We start from the raw sequence: 14,921 nt of genomic DNA on the forward strand, positions 1-14,921 counted from the left end.
TGGCCCATATAGGCCAAGGCGCACCCCCTACAGCCCATGTGGCCCCCGGGGCAGGTGGTCCCACCCGGTGGACCCCCGGGACCCTTCCGGTGGTCCCGATACAATACCGGTGACCCCGAAACTTGTCCCGATGGCCGAAATAGCACTTCCTATATATAATTCTTTACCTACGGACTATTCCGGAACTCCTCGTGATGTCCGGGATCTCATCCGGGACTCCGAACAACATTCGGGTTACTGCATATACATATCTTCACAACCCTAGCGTCACCAAACCTTAAGTGTGTAGACCCTACGGGTTCGGGAGACAGGCAGACATGACCGAGACGACTCTCCGGTCAATAACCAACAGCGGGATCTGGATACCCATGTTGGCTCCCACATGCTCCACGATGATCTCATCGGATGAACCATGATGTCGAGGATTCAAGCAACCCCGTATGCAATTCCCTTTGTCAATCGATATGTTACTTGCCCGAGTTTCGATCGTCGGTATCCCAATACCTCGTTCAATCTCGTTACAGGCAAGTCACTTTACTCGTACCGTAATGCATGATCCCGTGACCAGACACTTGGTTACTTTGAGCTCATTATGATGATGCATTACTGAGTGGGCCCAGTGATACCTCTCCGTCATACGGAGTGACAAATCCCAGTCTTGATCCGTGTCAACCCAACAGATACTTTCGGAGATACCCGTAGTCTACCTTTATAGTCACCCAGTTACGTTGTGACGTTTGGTATACCCAAAGCACTCCTACGGTATCCGGGAGTTACACGATCTCATGGTCTAAGGAAAAGATACTTGACATTGGAAAAACTCTAGCAAACGAACTATATGATCTTTATGCTATGTTTAGGATTGGGTCTTGTCCATCACATCATTCTCCTAATGATGTGATCTCGTTATCACTGACATCCAATGTCCATAGTCAGGAAACCATGACTATCTGTTGATCAACGAGCTAGTCAACTAGAGGCTTACTAGGGACATGTTGGTGTCTGTTATTCACACATGTATTACGATTTCCGGATAACACAATTATAGCATGAATAAAGACAATTATCATGAACAAGGAAATATAATAATAATGCTTTTATTATTGCCTCTAGGGCATATTTCCAACACAAAGGGGGGGTGCGGCCGGCCAGGGAGGGCGCGCCAGGAGGAGTCCTACTCCCTCCGGGAGTAGGATTCCCCCCCTTTCCTAGTTGGAATAGGATTCGGGAGGGGGAAAGAGGAGAGAGAGAAGGAAGGGGGGCGTCGGCCCCCTCTCCTTGTCCTATTCGGACTAGGGGGGAGGGGCGCGCGGCCCAGCCCTGGCCACCTCTCCTCTCTTCCACTAAAGCCCACTAAGGCCCATATACCTCCCGGGGGGTTCCGGTAACCTCCCGGTACTCCGGCAAAATCCCGATTTCACCCGGAACACTTTCGATATCCAAATATAGGCTTCCAATATATCAATCTTTATGTCTCGACCATTTCGAGACTCCTCGTCATGTCCGTGATCACATCCGGGACTCCGAACAAACTTCGGTACATCAAAACTCATAAACTCATAATATAACTGTCATCGAAACCTTAAGCGTGCGGACCCTACGGGTTCGAGAACAATGTAGACATGACCGAGACAAGTCTCCGGTCAATAAGCAATAGCGGAACCTGGATGCTCATATTGGCTCCTACATATTCTACAAAGATCTTTTATCGGTCAGACCGCATAACAACATATGTTGTTCCTTTTGTCATCGGTATGTTACTTGCCCGAGATTCGATCGTCGGTATCTTAATACCTAGTTCAATCTCGTTACCGGAAAGTCTCTTTACTCGTTCCGTAATACATCATCTCACAACTAACTCATTAGTTGCAATTCTTGCAAGGCTTATGTGATGTGCATTACCGAGAGTGCCCAGAGATACCTCTCCGACAATCGGAGTGTCAAATCCTAATCTCGAAATACGCCAACCCAACATGTACCTTTGGAGACACCTGTAGAGTACCTTTATAATCACCCATTTACGTTGTGATGTTTGGTATCTCACAAAGTGTTCCTCCGGCAAACGGGAGTTGCATAATCTCATAGTCATAGGAACATGTATAAGTCATGAAGAAAGCAATAGCAACATACTAAACGATCGGGTGCTAAGCTAATGGAATGGGTCATGTCAATCAGATCATTCACCTAATGATGTGATCCCGTTAATCAAATAACAAATCTTTGTCTATGGTTAGGAAACATAACCATCTTTGGTCAACGAGCTAGTCTAGTAGAGGCATATTAGTGACACTCTGTTTGTCTATGTATTCACACATGTATTATGTTTCCGGTTAATACAATTCTAGCATGAATAATAAACATTTATCATGATATAAGGAAATAAGTAATAACTTTATTATTTCCTCTAGGGCATATTTCCTTCAGTGCGATCTATGATGTCACTCACTGATTTACCGCTATCATTTTGGGGATACGCTCTAGAGACAGCTACATTCACTTTAAATAGGGCACCGTCTAAATCCGTTGAGACGACACCGTATGAATTATGGTTTGGGAAGAAACCTAAGCTGTCGTTTCTAAAAGTTTGGGGACGTGATGCTTATGTCAAGAAACATCAACCTGAAAAGCTCGAACCCAAGTCGGAAAAATGTGTCTTCATAGGATACCCCAAGGAAACCATTGGGTATACCTTCTACCTCAAATCCGAAGGCAAGATCTTTGGAGCCAAGAACGGGTCCTTTCTAGAGAAAGAGTTTCTCTCGAAAGAAGTAAGTGGGAGGAAAGTAGAACTCGATGAAGTACTACCTCTTGAACCGGAAAGTAGCGCAGCTCAGGAAGATGTTCCTGTGGTGCCTGCACCGACTAGAGAAGAAGTTAATGATAATGATCAAGGTACTTCAGAGCAAGTTGCTACTGAACTTCGAAGGTCCACAAGGACATGTTCCACACCAGAATGGTATGGCAACCCTGTCTTGGAAATCATGTTGTTAGACAACAGTGAACCTTCGAACTATGAAGAAGTAATGGCGGCCCCAGATTCCAACAAATGGCTTGAAGCCATGCAATCTGAGATAGGATCCATGTATGAAAACAAAGTATGGACTTTGACAGACTTGCCCGATGATCGGCGAGCGATAGAGAATAAATGGATCTTTAAGAAGAAGACGGACGCGGATGGTAATGTTACCATCTATAAGGCTCGACTTGTCGCTAAGGGTTATCGACAAGTTCAAGGGGTTGACTACGATGAGACCTTCTCACCCGTAGCGAAGCTGAAGTCCGTCCGAATCATGTTAGCAATTGCCGCATACTATGATTATGAGATATGGCAAATGGACGTCAAAACGGCATTCCTTAAAGGCTTTCTTAAGGAAGAATTGTATATGATGCAGCCTGAAGGTTTTGTCGATCCGAAGAATGCTAACAAGGTATGCAAGCTCCAGCGCTCCATCTATGGGCTGGTGCAAGCATCTCGGAGTTGGAACATTCGCTTTAATGAAATGATTAAAGCGTTTGGGTTTATGCAGACTTATGGAGAAGCCTGCGTTTACAAGAAAGTGAGTGGGAGCTCTGTAGCATTTCTCATATTATATGTGGATGACATACTTTTGATGGGAAATGATATAGAACTTTTGGACAGTATTAAGGCCTACTTGAATAAGTGTTTTTCAATGAAGGACCTTGGAGAAGCTGCTTACATATTAGGCATCAAGATCTATAGAGATAGATCAAGACGCCTCATAGGTCTTTCACAAAGCACATACCTTGATAAGATATTGAAGAAGTTCAATATGGATCAGTCCAAGAAGGGGTTCTTGCCTGTGTTGCAAGGTGTGAAATTGAGCTCAGCTCAATGTCCGACCACGGCAGAAGATAGAGAAAAGATGAGTGTCGCCCCCTATGCCTCAGCCATAGGGTCTATCATGTATGCCATGATGTGTACCAGACCTGATGTAAACCTTGTCGTGAGTTTGGTAGGAAGGTACCAAAGTAATCCCGGCATGGAACACTAGACAGCGATCAAGAACATCCTGAAGTACCTGAAAAGGACTAAGGATATGTTTCTCGTATATGGAGGTGACGAGGAGCTCGTCGTAAAGGGTTACGTCAACGCTAGCTTCGACACAGATCTGGATGACTCTAAGTCACAAACCGGATACGTGTATATTTTGAATGGTGGGGCAGTAAGCTGGTGCAGTTGCAAGCAAAGCGTCGTGGTGGGATGTACATGTGGAGCGGAGTACATGGCAGCCTCGGAGGCAGCGCATGAAGCAATATGGATGAAGGAGTTCATCACCGACCTAGGAGTCATACCCAATGCGTCAGGGCCAATCACTCTCTTCTGTGACAACACTGGAGCTATTGCCCTTGCCAAGGAGCCCAGGTTTCACAAGAAGACCAGGCACATCAAGCGTCGCTTCAACTCCATTCATGAAAATGTTCAAGATGGAGACATAGATATTTGCAAAGTACATACGGATCTAAATGTCGCAGATCCGTTGACTAAACCTCTTCCGCGAGCAAAACATGATCAACACTAGAACTCTATGGGTGTTCGATTCATCACAATGTAACTAGATTATTGACTCTAGTGCAAGTGTGAGACTATTGGAGATATGCCCTAGAGGCAATAATAAAATGGTTATTATTATATTTCCTTGTTCATGGTAATTGTCTACTGTTCATGCTATAATTGTGTTATCCGGAAATCGTAATACATGTGTGAATACATAGACCACAACATGTCCCTAGTGAGCCTCTAGTTAACTAGCTCGTTGATCAATAGATAGTCATGGTTTCCTGACTATGGACATTAGATGTCATTGATAACGGGATCACATCATTAGTAGAATGATGTGATGGACAAGACCCAATCCTAAGCATAGCACAAGATCGTGTAGTTCGTTTGCTAGAGCTTTTCCAATGTCAAGTATCATTTCCTTAGACCATGAGATCGTGTAACTCTCGGATGCCGTAGGAGTGCTTTGGGTGTACCAAATGTCACAACGTAACTGGGTGACTATAAAGGTATACTACAGGTATCCCCGAAAGTATCTGTTGGGTTGACACGCGTCGAGACTGGGATTTGTCACTCCGTATGACGGAGAGGTATCTCTGGGCCCACTCGCTAATGCATCATCATAATGAGCTCAAAGTGATCAAGTGTTTGGTCACGAGATCATGCATTATGGTACGGGTAAAGTGACTTTCCGGTAACGAGATTGAACGAGGTATTGGGATACCGACGATCGAATCTCGGGCAAGTAACGTACCGATTGACAAAGGGAATTGTATACGGGATTACTTGAATCGTCGACATCGTGGTTCATCCGATAAGATCATCGAGGAGCATGTGGGAGCCAACATGGATATCCATATCCCGCTGTTGGTTATTTACTAGAGAGTCGTCTCGGTCATGTCTGCGTGTCTCCCGAACCCGTAGGGTCTACACACTTAAGGTTGGGTGACGCTAGGGTTGTAGAGATATTAGTATGTGGTAACCCGAAAGTTGTTCGGAGTTCCGGATGAGATCCCGGATGTCACGAGGAGTTCCAGAATGGTCCGGAGGTGAAGATTTATATATAGGAAGTCCAGTTTCGGCCATCGGGAAAGTTTCCGGGGTAGTCGGTATTGTACCGAGACCACCGGAAGGGTCCCGGGGGTCCACCGGGTGGGGCCACCTATCCCAGAGGGCCCCATGGGCTGAAGTGGGAGGGGAACCAGCCCCTGGTGGTCTGGTGCGCCCCCCATGGGCCTCCCCCTGCGCCTAGGGTTGGAAACCCTAGGGGTGGGGGGCGCCCCACTTGGCTTGGGGGGCAAGTTCCCCTTGGCCACCGCCCCCCTTGGAGATCCCATCTCCTAGGGCCGGCGCCCCCCTAGGGGCCCTATATATAGTGGGGGGAGGGCAGCCGCACCAAGTCCCTGGCGCCTCCCTCTCCCCTCGTAACATCTATCTCTCTCTCGTTGGAGCTTGGCGAAGCCCTGCCGAGATCACCGCTGCTTCCACCACCACGCCGTCGTGCTGCTGGATCTTCATCAACCTCTCCTTCCCCTTGCTGGATCAAGAAGGAGGAGACGTCTTCCCAACCGTACGTGTGTTGAACGCGGAGGTAGCGTCCGTTCGGCGCTAGGTCATCTGTGATTTGGATCACGACGAGTACGACTCCATCAACCCCGTTCTCTTGAACGCTCTCGCTCGCAATCTACAATGGTATGTAGATGCACTCCCCTCTCCCTCGTTGCTAGATGACTCCATAGATTGATCTTGGTGATGCGTATAAAATTTTAAAATTCTGCTACGTTCCCCAACAACATGGAGATGTGAACTAATCACATAAAGATGTGAACTAGATTATTGACTCTAGTGCATGTGGGAGACTGAAGGAAATATGTCCTAGAGGCAATAATAAAGTTATTATTTATTTCCTTATATCATGATAAATGTTTATTATTCATGCTAGAATTGTATTAACCGGAAACTTAGTACATGTGTGAATACATAGACAAATAAAGTGTCACTAGTATGCCTCTACTTAACTAGCTCGTTGAATCAAAGATGGTTAAGTTTCCTAGCCATAGACATGAGTTGTCATTTGATTAACGGGATCACATCATTAGAGAATGATGTGATTGACTTGACCTATTCCGTTAGCTTAGCATTTGATCGTTTAGTATATTGCTATTTCTTTCTTCATGACTTATACGTATATGTTCCTATGACTATGATATTATGCAACTCCCGAATACCGGAGGAACGCTTTGTGTGCTACCAAACGTCACAACATAACTAGGTGATTATAAAGGTGCTCTATAGGTGCCTCTGATGGTACTTGTTGAGTTGGCATAGATCGTGATTAGGATTTGTCACTCTGATTGTCGGAGAGGTATCTCTGGGCCCTCTCGGTAATGCACATCACTATAAGCCTTGCAAGCATTATAACTAATGAGTTAGTTGCGGGATGATGTATTACGGAACGAGTAAAGAGACTTGCCGGTAACGAGATTGAACTAGGTATTGAGATACTGACGATCGAATCTCGGGCAAATAACATACCCATGACAAAGGGAACAACGTATGTTGTTATGCGGTTTGACCGATAAAGATCTTCATAGAATATGTAGGAAACAATATGAGCATCCAGGTTCCGCTATTGGTTATTGACCGGAGACGTGTCTCGGTCATGTCTACATAGTTCTCGAACCCGTAGGGTCTGCACGCTTAAAGTTCTGTGACGATCGATATTATGAGTTTATGTATTTTGATGTACCGAAGGTAGTTCGGAGTCCCAGATGAGATCGGGGACATGACAAGAAGTCTCGAAATGGTCGAGATGTAAAGATCGATATATTGAACGACTATATTCGGACATCGGAAAGGTTCCGAGTGATTCGGGTGTTTTTCAGAGTACCGGGGAGTTACGGGAATACGGGGGAAGAAGTATTGGGCCTCATGGGCCATGTGGTGGAAGAGAGGAGGCATGACAAGGCAGGGTGCGCGGCCCCCCTAGCCCAAACCGAATTGGACTAGGGGCCAAACCCTCTTTCCTCCTTTCCTCCCTCTCCTTCCTTCTCCCTCTCCTCCTTCCTTTCCCCCTCCTAGTAGGAGTGGGAAAGGGGAGTCCTACTCCTACTAGAAGGAGGACTCCTCCTCCTGGCGCGCCCTGCAAGGGCCGGCCGACCTCCCCCTTGCTCCTTTATATACGGGGGCAGGGGGCACCCCAAGACACACAAGTTGATCATTGATCTTTCTTAGCCGTGTGCGGTGCCCCCCTCCACCATAATCCACCTCGATCATATCGTAGCGGTGCTTAGGTGAAGCCCTGCGTCAGTAGCTTCATCAACAACGTCACCACACCGTCGTGCTGATGAAGCTCTTCCCCGAAACTCTACTGGATCATGACTTCGCGGGACGTCACCGAGCTAAATGTGTGCTGAACGCGGAGGTGTCGTACGTTCGGTACTGAGGATCGGTCGATCGTGAAGACGTACGACTACATCAACCGCGTTGTCATAACGCTTCTGCATCACCATGATCTTGCGTGTGGGTAGGAAATATTTAAAATTATTACGTTACCCAACACCAACTGTTCGGACGGTGCGCCGGCGCCTATCAGCGCCCACAAAATCATATACACTGCAATTGTTTTATTCACAAAATCGGAAAGAGAATCTCTCATTTCGCGCCATGCTTGCCACCCTGTGCATGCAGCGTCCTCTCCCGATAACGCGCGGCCAAATATTCTCTCCCTCTCTTTTCCCATGCCTTTGACAAATTATTCGTTTCATTTTAATCAAGTTCTTTTTTTGTTCCTGCAAAAAAGAGGTTGTAATCCGGGCCTACGCATCAATACGATATACATACCCATCTTTATTAAAATTGATGCAAGCCAATGAGGCCAAAGTCATCGGCAAGTGGAGCACATAACATAGGCATCTTCTGGTCTACATCGGTGACTTGCCGACCAGTGCTTCTACAAGCTCCTGGGTTTAAAAAAGATAGGCCTAGCAGTGGCGGAGCTTCACAGGAATGCCTGAAGGAGCCGAAGACAAAACTTAAATTTCTGAGGGAGCCAAAAGACGTCTAGTTTCCAATTGAGCCTCTTCTAAAATATTTTCTTCAGAGATTTTGTTCAGGCTGGGGGGCCATGGCCCCTGCAGAGTTGTGTGTAGCTCCGCCAGTGAGGCCTAGATGTGGCGGCGTGTTATGCTCCCGGTGTGCCGCCGGTAGATGCATTTGGAACAAGACTTTGGCACCCCTTAGGATTTGAATGTAATTTTATTTTTGTGTATGTGTGTTTGTAAGAACCTCTGATAAAAGTTTTGCTTCTAGCGTAAATGACATCTCTTTCTTCAATACTCCAATTGCTGGGTACACACGTCACTGCTGCAATTGGTAAGTATTTGTTCGGGTATCACTGTTGCTTCTTTTATGTTTAAGAAAGGGATTTCTCCATAATTTCCATTAGTAGAAACCAATACATCACTGTTGCTATATCATATCAGTTCAGATATCACTGTTGCTGGAAGTGGCCATTAAGTACACCGATCGAGATTTAAGGCACATGCTAGACATTTGTTCAGCCATTTATTTTGATGTGTAAAGTTGCTTTTTTTTAGGATGGTCTCTAAAGTTGCTGATCGGTTCAACCGCATGCATGCTTTGATATGTAATGTTTGTTTGCTACCATCATGTTGTTAGGGAGTGGTTCTGAGATAGATCGATCAAGATACATTTTCATATGTAATCACTCTTGCTGCAAGTGGCCATTAGGTACACACAGATTGGTCGAGATTAAGGCACACTAGATGACCCGTTGCACCAATGGCGCAAAGGGCGAGAGCAAGCCAAGTATTGAAAGAGTACACATAAAAATATTTAGAGACAGATTGAAACATATGGAAATAAAAAATTGTTGCTGGCAATGTCATGATTTTCTCTAACCAGTTTTAACATATATAAATAGTCTTTTGAAAATATTAGTAGAAGGGCAGTTGATTACGTATATAGAACAAGTGATCACAAACTTGTTTTGACCACAGAGACAGTAATGAGGTCTGAAGTGTACATGCAGTATCTTGCTCAGAGCAACGCCAAAAGAGCAAAGACACTGGATCGATTGATACAAAACAAAAGGTGGCTGTTGTGGGAGCGACTACAATAGAAAAAGGTCCACAGGTGCAAAAATAGAAAAAACAAGTCTGGGCCTTCTGATCCTGGATGAACGGTCCAGATTCTAGTGGGCGGATCTGAGCGCACAGGTACTTGGTTCTTTGCAGAAAACTCCCTTGCTTCTACTCGTTTTGCAGGAACGTGGTTGGGACTTCTCTTCTTCCTAAGAACACAGCAACGCGAACCCCAATCCCCAACGCGTAGCCGCAAGCTCCAGCTTGCCGACGGTGGCGGCGGGCCAGATCCGGTGCCTAGCTGGACGATTGCGCCCGGTGGAGTTCCAGATCCATCCACGACCGTCTTCTCGCTGGCGTTCTGGCTGCCCCGGCGGACCTCCTCTGTCCGAAGCTGAGACCTTGTGTGGGCAAGTTCTCCAAGGTACTCTGCTGCGACCTCCATAGAAAACTCTCATTCCATTCCTTCTCCTATCCCAATGAGCCCATTCTCCACACATCGCCTGCATCTAACTCCGCCATCTGGAAACATCATAGAAGAAATCTCCAGTCTTCATGTATGCTTGTCTGAAAGGTTGATACTAATTTTCATACTTGATTCTGCAGCATTTATTTAGGAAATCACTTTTGTTCAACTTTTACTGCAAACTGTGCATGTCATCTACTCCTCACAAACAAGAACATAATATTATGGACAAAATTTTACACTATAAAGAGACTTGTGCTTGGAGTTCAGACTGAAAGTGCCAAGTATTCTGCAAATATTATGTACCAAATTTCAGACTTGTGCTTGGACAGTCTGAAAGTACTCTACGGAGTAAAATTTCATACTTTCATACTTGTGCTTTGGTCTGGAAGTACTTCTGCTTGTACCAAACTTCATACTTTCAGACTGACAGTCTGAAAGATAACATTCGCAAAAATGACAATCTAAAATTACTTGTGCTTGTACCAAAATTCAAACTTTCAGACTTGTGCTTGGACAGCCTGAAAGTGCCAAATTTTATACTAACTTGGACAGTGTGAAAGCCTGAAAGTACCGAATACTTGTTCTTCGACATGTCATCTACGACATACATATTATTAGTACTTCAAACTTCTTTGGCGTAAAGAGTACTCGTAGTACATAATATTATTTAGAAATCATTTTGGTTCAACTCTTACTGCAAACTTCAAGCACAATTCTGTAGCATATCAACTTTATTTAGGAGGACATGATATTTTGACATAGATATATGAAAGTACTCTTGCTTCAAAATAGTGCTTGGAGCATATGTTGTATCCTCTATTGTAAGATTAAAAAATTCTGGATCTTTGGAAATGATATGAATGGCAAGCATACGAACATTTTGTGAAGGTATATATTTTAATCGCGAGTAACGGTATCTTGGAAGCTTACAGAGATTTTTATGTTTTGAGGTGATTAAGAAGTCAGATATTTGGATTTTGGAGTGAAATGCAATTTTTGCTCTGCATATGATGGATAGATCAAAGCTCGTCGACTAGTACTATATTCGTCCTTCGCTGTTTTGTTGCTGCATCTCGAACTGAAAATGGAGGGAAGTAGTGGGACGTCGCCTTTAGGAGAGCCCACCGTTCCAGTAATCCCAAACTGTGTACCAACACTATCAGGTGAGAAGACACAATCTAAAAAAGCAGTAATATCTTGTCATTACCTAAATTTTTCGTTAATCCCTTCCTTGTTGTTTTTTTGCTGAATATTTGTTTGCAGTTGTGGAATCGGCCAATAGTGTCCAAAATCAAGATTTGAGTGATGCTACCTCATTTGCAGAAATAAATTCCCCAATGCTTCTCATTGATGATGCGAGTACACCAAAAAAGAAACAAGCCTTCTCTCAAGAGGTACCAATGCCAGTCACAGCTTGTTATACCCACTAAATAAGCGTTGCATTTGGCAAATAGTAGTTGAATTTTTAGGTTGTTTGGAAATATATTTTTTGCTTCTGACAAAAATGAGATCCCATAAGTTCATAGCATTGTCGTGTGAGGTTAATGTTACTAAACTCTGAATTGATGTTGCAGGGTTCTTTGTATAAACCCCAGTGTGATGAGGAATTGAAGCCAAAAGTGGGGATGCTATTTGATGACATTGGCTCAGTAATGGAATTTTACAAGACATATGCACACCATGTCGGATTTGGTGTACGTCTTGGGCAGCAAAAGATCGTAGATAATGTGCTTCTGTGGAAGTGCTTCTTGTATGCAAAAGAAGGCTTTCGGCCCGAGAAAGGTATGGTTGTTGTTGATCATTCCAAGAAAAGGCGAAAGATGAAATTGACTAGATGTGGATGTCAAGCTTTTATCCATGTCACTCGGGAAAGTGATGGAAAATATAAGATAGCTTCACTCAGTGAATATCACAATCACCCTTTTGTGCCACCTAGCCACCAACACTTGATTAGATCTAATCGTCAAATTAGCGAGAGGGTGAAGACAACACTCCATGATTGCCAGAAAGCTAGCATCGGGACCGCCTTAGCATATAGGTTTCTTCATGTTGGCGCATGGGGTTTTCAGCATGTTGGCTGCACCCAGAAGGACCTACAGAATCACTATGGTGGATTGAAAAATAAAATTAAAAATTGCGACGCTCAAATGCTAGTGGACCAATTTGGTAGATTGAAGGCTCTCAATCCTGCTTTTTTCTTTGACTATGAAGTTGACGAGGTTGGTACATTAGTTCGTTTGTTCTGGACGGATGCGACAAGTAGGAAAAACTATGGTCACTTCAATGATGTGGTATCTTTTGATTCAACATACAACACTAACCAATATGAATACACGTTTGCGCCCTTCACTGGAGTAAACCATCATATGCAAAGTGTCTTTTTTGGGGCTGGGTTTCTACTTCATGAGACAGCAGACTCCTATATTTGGTTGTTCAGGGCGTTTCTTACAGCAATGAGTGGGATTGCGCCTAGACTAATCATAACAGACGAATGTAGTAAGATGAGGAACGCAATTAAAGAAACTCTGCCGAACACCGCGCATCGATTGTGTATGTGGCACATTATGGAGAAAGTTCCTGGGAAGGTACGTCCTGAGTTGAAAAATGACCTTGTATTCTATGATAGGCTAAAACATTGTGTATGGAATTCTGAAACCCCTGCTGAATTTGAGGTTAGATGGAAGTCTTTCATCATAGATTTTAAGTTGGAGGACCATGAGTGGTTCGCGAAAAGGTATGAACTTCGTGCAACATGGATACCAGCTTACTTTATGGAAATTCCCCTAGCTGGTCTTCTCAGGACAACTTCAATTTCAGAGAGCGCAAACTCATTTTTTAAGCGTTTCATCTGTCGCAAGCTTACCTTCGTTGAGTTTTGGCTAAGGTTTGACACTGCTTTGAAGTGTCAGAGGCAGAATGAGTTAATTGCTGATAACACAAGTGAATACACAACAAGTGAGTTGGTGACACCATGGGAAATAGAGAGACAAGGCAGGGCGGTATTCACCCACGAGATTTTTGAATTATTTCAGGCCCAGGTGCTTGCTGCCAGAGATGATTGTGATGTTCAAGACACGAAAAATCATGAGGAGATTAAAATCATGTTTGTGAGTGATCAATACAAAAAGATTAGAGAAGTGTCTTATGACACAGTATCCATGACTGCTAAATGTTCTTGCAAGCTTTTTGAGTCCAATGGAATCATGTGCCGCCATATTATCCGAGTGTTGAGGGGTGCGAAAATAAATGAATTGCCAAGAATTTATGTTCTTAAGCGGTGGGAGAGAAATTGCAAAAGGTATATTTCTCTTCAAATAGATATTGAAGCATTTATACTTATCTGCTTTGACACACATCATATGTAATATTTTTCATATTGCTAGGGACATTATCTTCGACGGGGAAGGGAACATGCTTGAAGAGAATTTAATTGACCCGGTTGACATGGCTATGAAAAGGAAGATAGCTCTCATTAGGAACAAGCTAGAAGATCTCATTCAGAAGTCTAAAGGTTCAATGGAAGGAATTGAATTCCTGCACACTAGTTTGTGCAATGCTGAGATGGCTTTAGCCCATCTCGTACCAGCTGTAGCATGCAACACACACGAAAATGAGGAGTCATTTATCGGGAGTATCATTCCAAAGCACGTTACCATCCACACACCTGCTGATATCAATGCAAGGGGCACTTGCTCTAGAATAAAGGGACACAGGGATGCTGTGAGGAGTGGGTCGAGTGAGAAAAAAAGAAGGCCCGGAATCCATCAAAAAGTCGCACGCAAATGTAGCATTTGTAAGGAAGTGGCGTTCCATGATGCAAGGACATGCTCTAAGAAACAAATGACACAACAATAGAGGTTTGTACTTCTTGCTTTTGAAGACTATCTGTTCTTTTTGTCTTGCTATTACTACACAAATAGAATAGATTGTTACATTTACAAAGCATGTAAGAAAAATCATCACAGATGTTGAAGTGCTGATGTCGCAACATCTATCTCTCTCGTGTTCAAGCGATCGACTAGAAGTCAGGGAGAAGTGGCTCAAAATGGATCAGTTCCATAGATTCCTTTAGTTGCTGAAATTCGTCACTTGCCTCCATCAACAGAGGTAGATGAAAGTTATGTGAGAGCATATCATCATGTGAAACAAATTGCGCAACTGAAGAATCTTCATCTTTTCAAAAGAAAAATAACCATTTTGTGGTTCACTGGTTATAGGTAATATTGTTCTTCTCGAACTTATGACTGCTCCTGAGTGATTAAACTGTCCAGTGGCTTTCTCTGTCCAGCATAGTCGCATTTAGGTTGTGTTTTGCAATGAAGTTGTCTCTAATTTTCCTTCCATGTGGTTTGTGCAGCAAACAATGAAATGGTATTGTTGATGCATATTCATTTCATTAGATAACGATGATTAAAAAATAAGTAGAAACGCATGACACTTGTATGGACCTGTACTAACTGAATCTCGTTTGCTAGGTCTGACTTCTCCCAGCACAAGAAGATTGATAAGCAAGAGGCACTAGTACTGGAGGCAAAAGGCGGTAGCTTTTCTGTTGTGTACCAAACAGAGCAAACTTGATGCAAATTCTGACGGCAAGCTTGTTCAGCAGACAGCGGTGCTTACTTTAGTCCTGCATACTTTGTGTTGTCTGTGATGTACCAAAAATGGTCCTCTCATGTTATGTAACACTTTATATGTATGTGTGTCGTCTCTATTCTGTTCTGTTCTATCTGGGATCGTGCAATTTAAAATGTATGTGTAGTTATGGATTAATTTTCTCATGTCTCAGAAATTTGTGATGTTCTCATACATTTTAGTGACGAACATG

The 14,921-nt window shown here is 43.8% G+C and overlaps 1 protein-coding gene across 2 annotated transcripts; it reads left to right on the forward strand.

Moving 5' to 3' along the window:
- Positions 1-11,677: 11,677 nt before the first annotated feature.
- On the forward strand, positions 11,678-14,822 carry LOC125549541 (protein FAR1-RELATED SEQUENCE 5-like). 2 transcript variants are annotated; one of them, XR_007301373.1, is made up of 4 exons: positions 11,678-13,391; positions 13,477-13,950; positions 14,199-14,310; positions 14,569-14,822. XR_007301373.1 is itself a non-coding variant. In XM_048712936.1 (3 exons), exons 1-2 carry the CDS (start codon positions 11,719-11,721, stop codon positions 13,946-13,948), a joined length of 2,145 nt encoding a protein of 714 aa, XP_048568893.1. In that variant the 5' UTR covers positions 11,678-11,718; the 3' UTR covers positions 13,949-13,950; positions 14,569-14,822. The 2 variants fall into 2 exon arrangements, 1 of the variants encoding a protein (XP_048568893.1); XM_048712936.1 differs by lacking the exon at positions 14,199-14,310.
- The last annotated feature ends 99 nt before the right edge of the window (positions 14,823-14,921 follow it).

Source organism: Triticum urartu, chromosome 3, assembly GCF_003073215.2.
Source record: "Triticum urartu cultivar G1812 chromosome 3, Tu2.1, whole genome shotgun sequence".
NCBI lineage: Eukaryota > Viridiplantae > Streptophyta > Magnoliopsida > Poales > Poaceae > Triticum > Triticum urartu.

Coding starts and splice junctions, on each gene's coding strand:
- LOC125549541 (XM_048712936.1), top strand. CDS start 11,719: ATGCTATTTGATGACATTGGCTCAGTAATGGAATTTTACAAGACATAT. Junction 13,392..13,476: donor TGGGAGAGAAATTGCAAAAG/GTATATTTCTCT, acceptor TCATATTGCTAG/GGACATTATCTTCGACGGGG.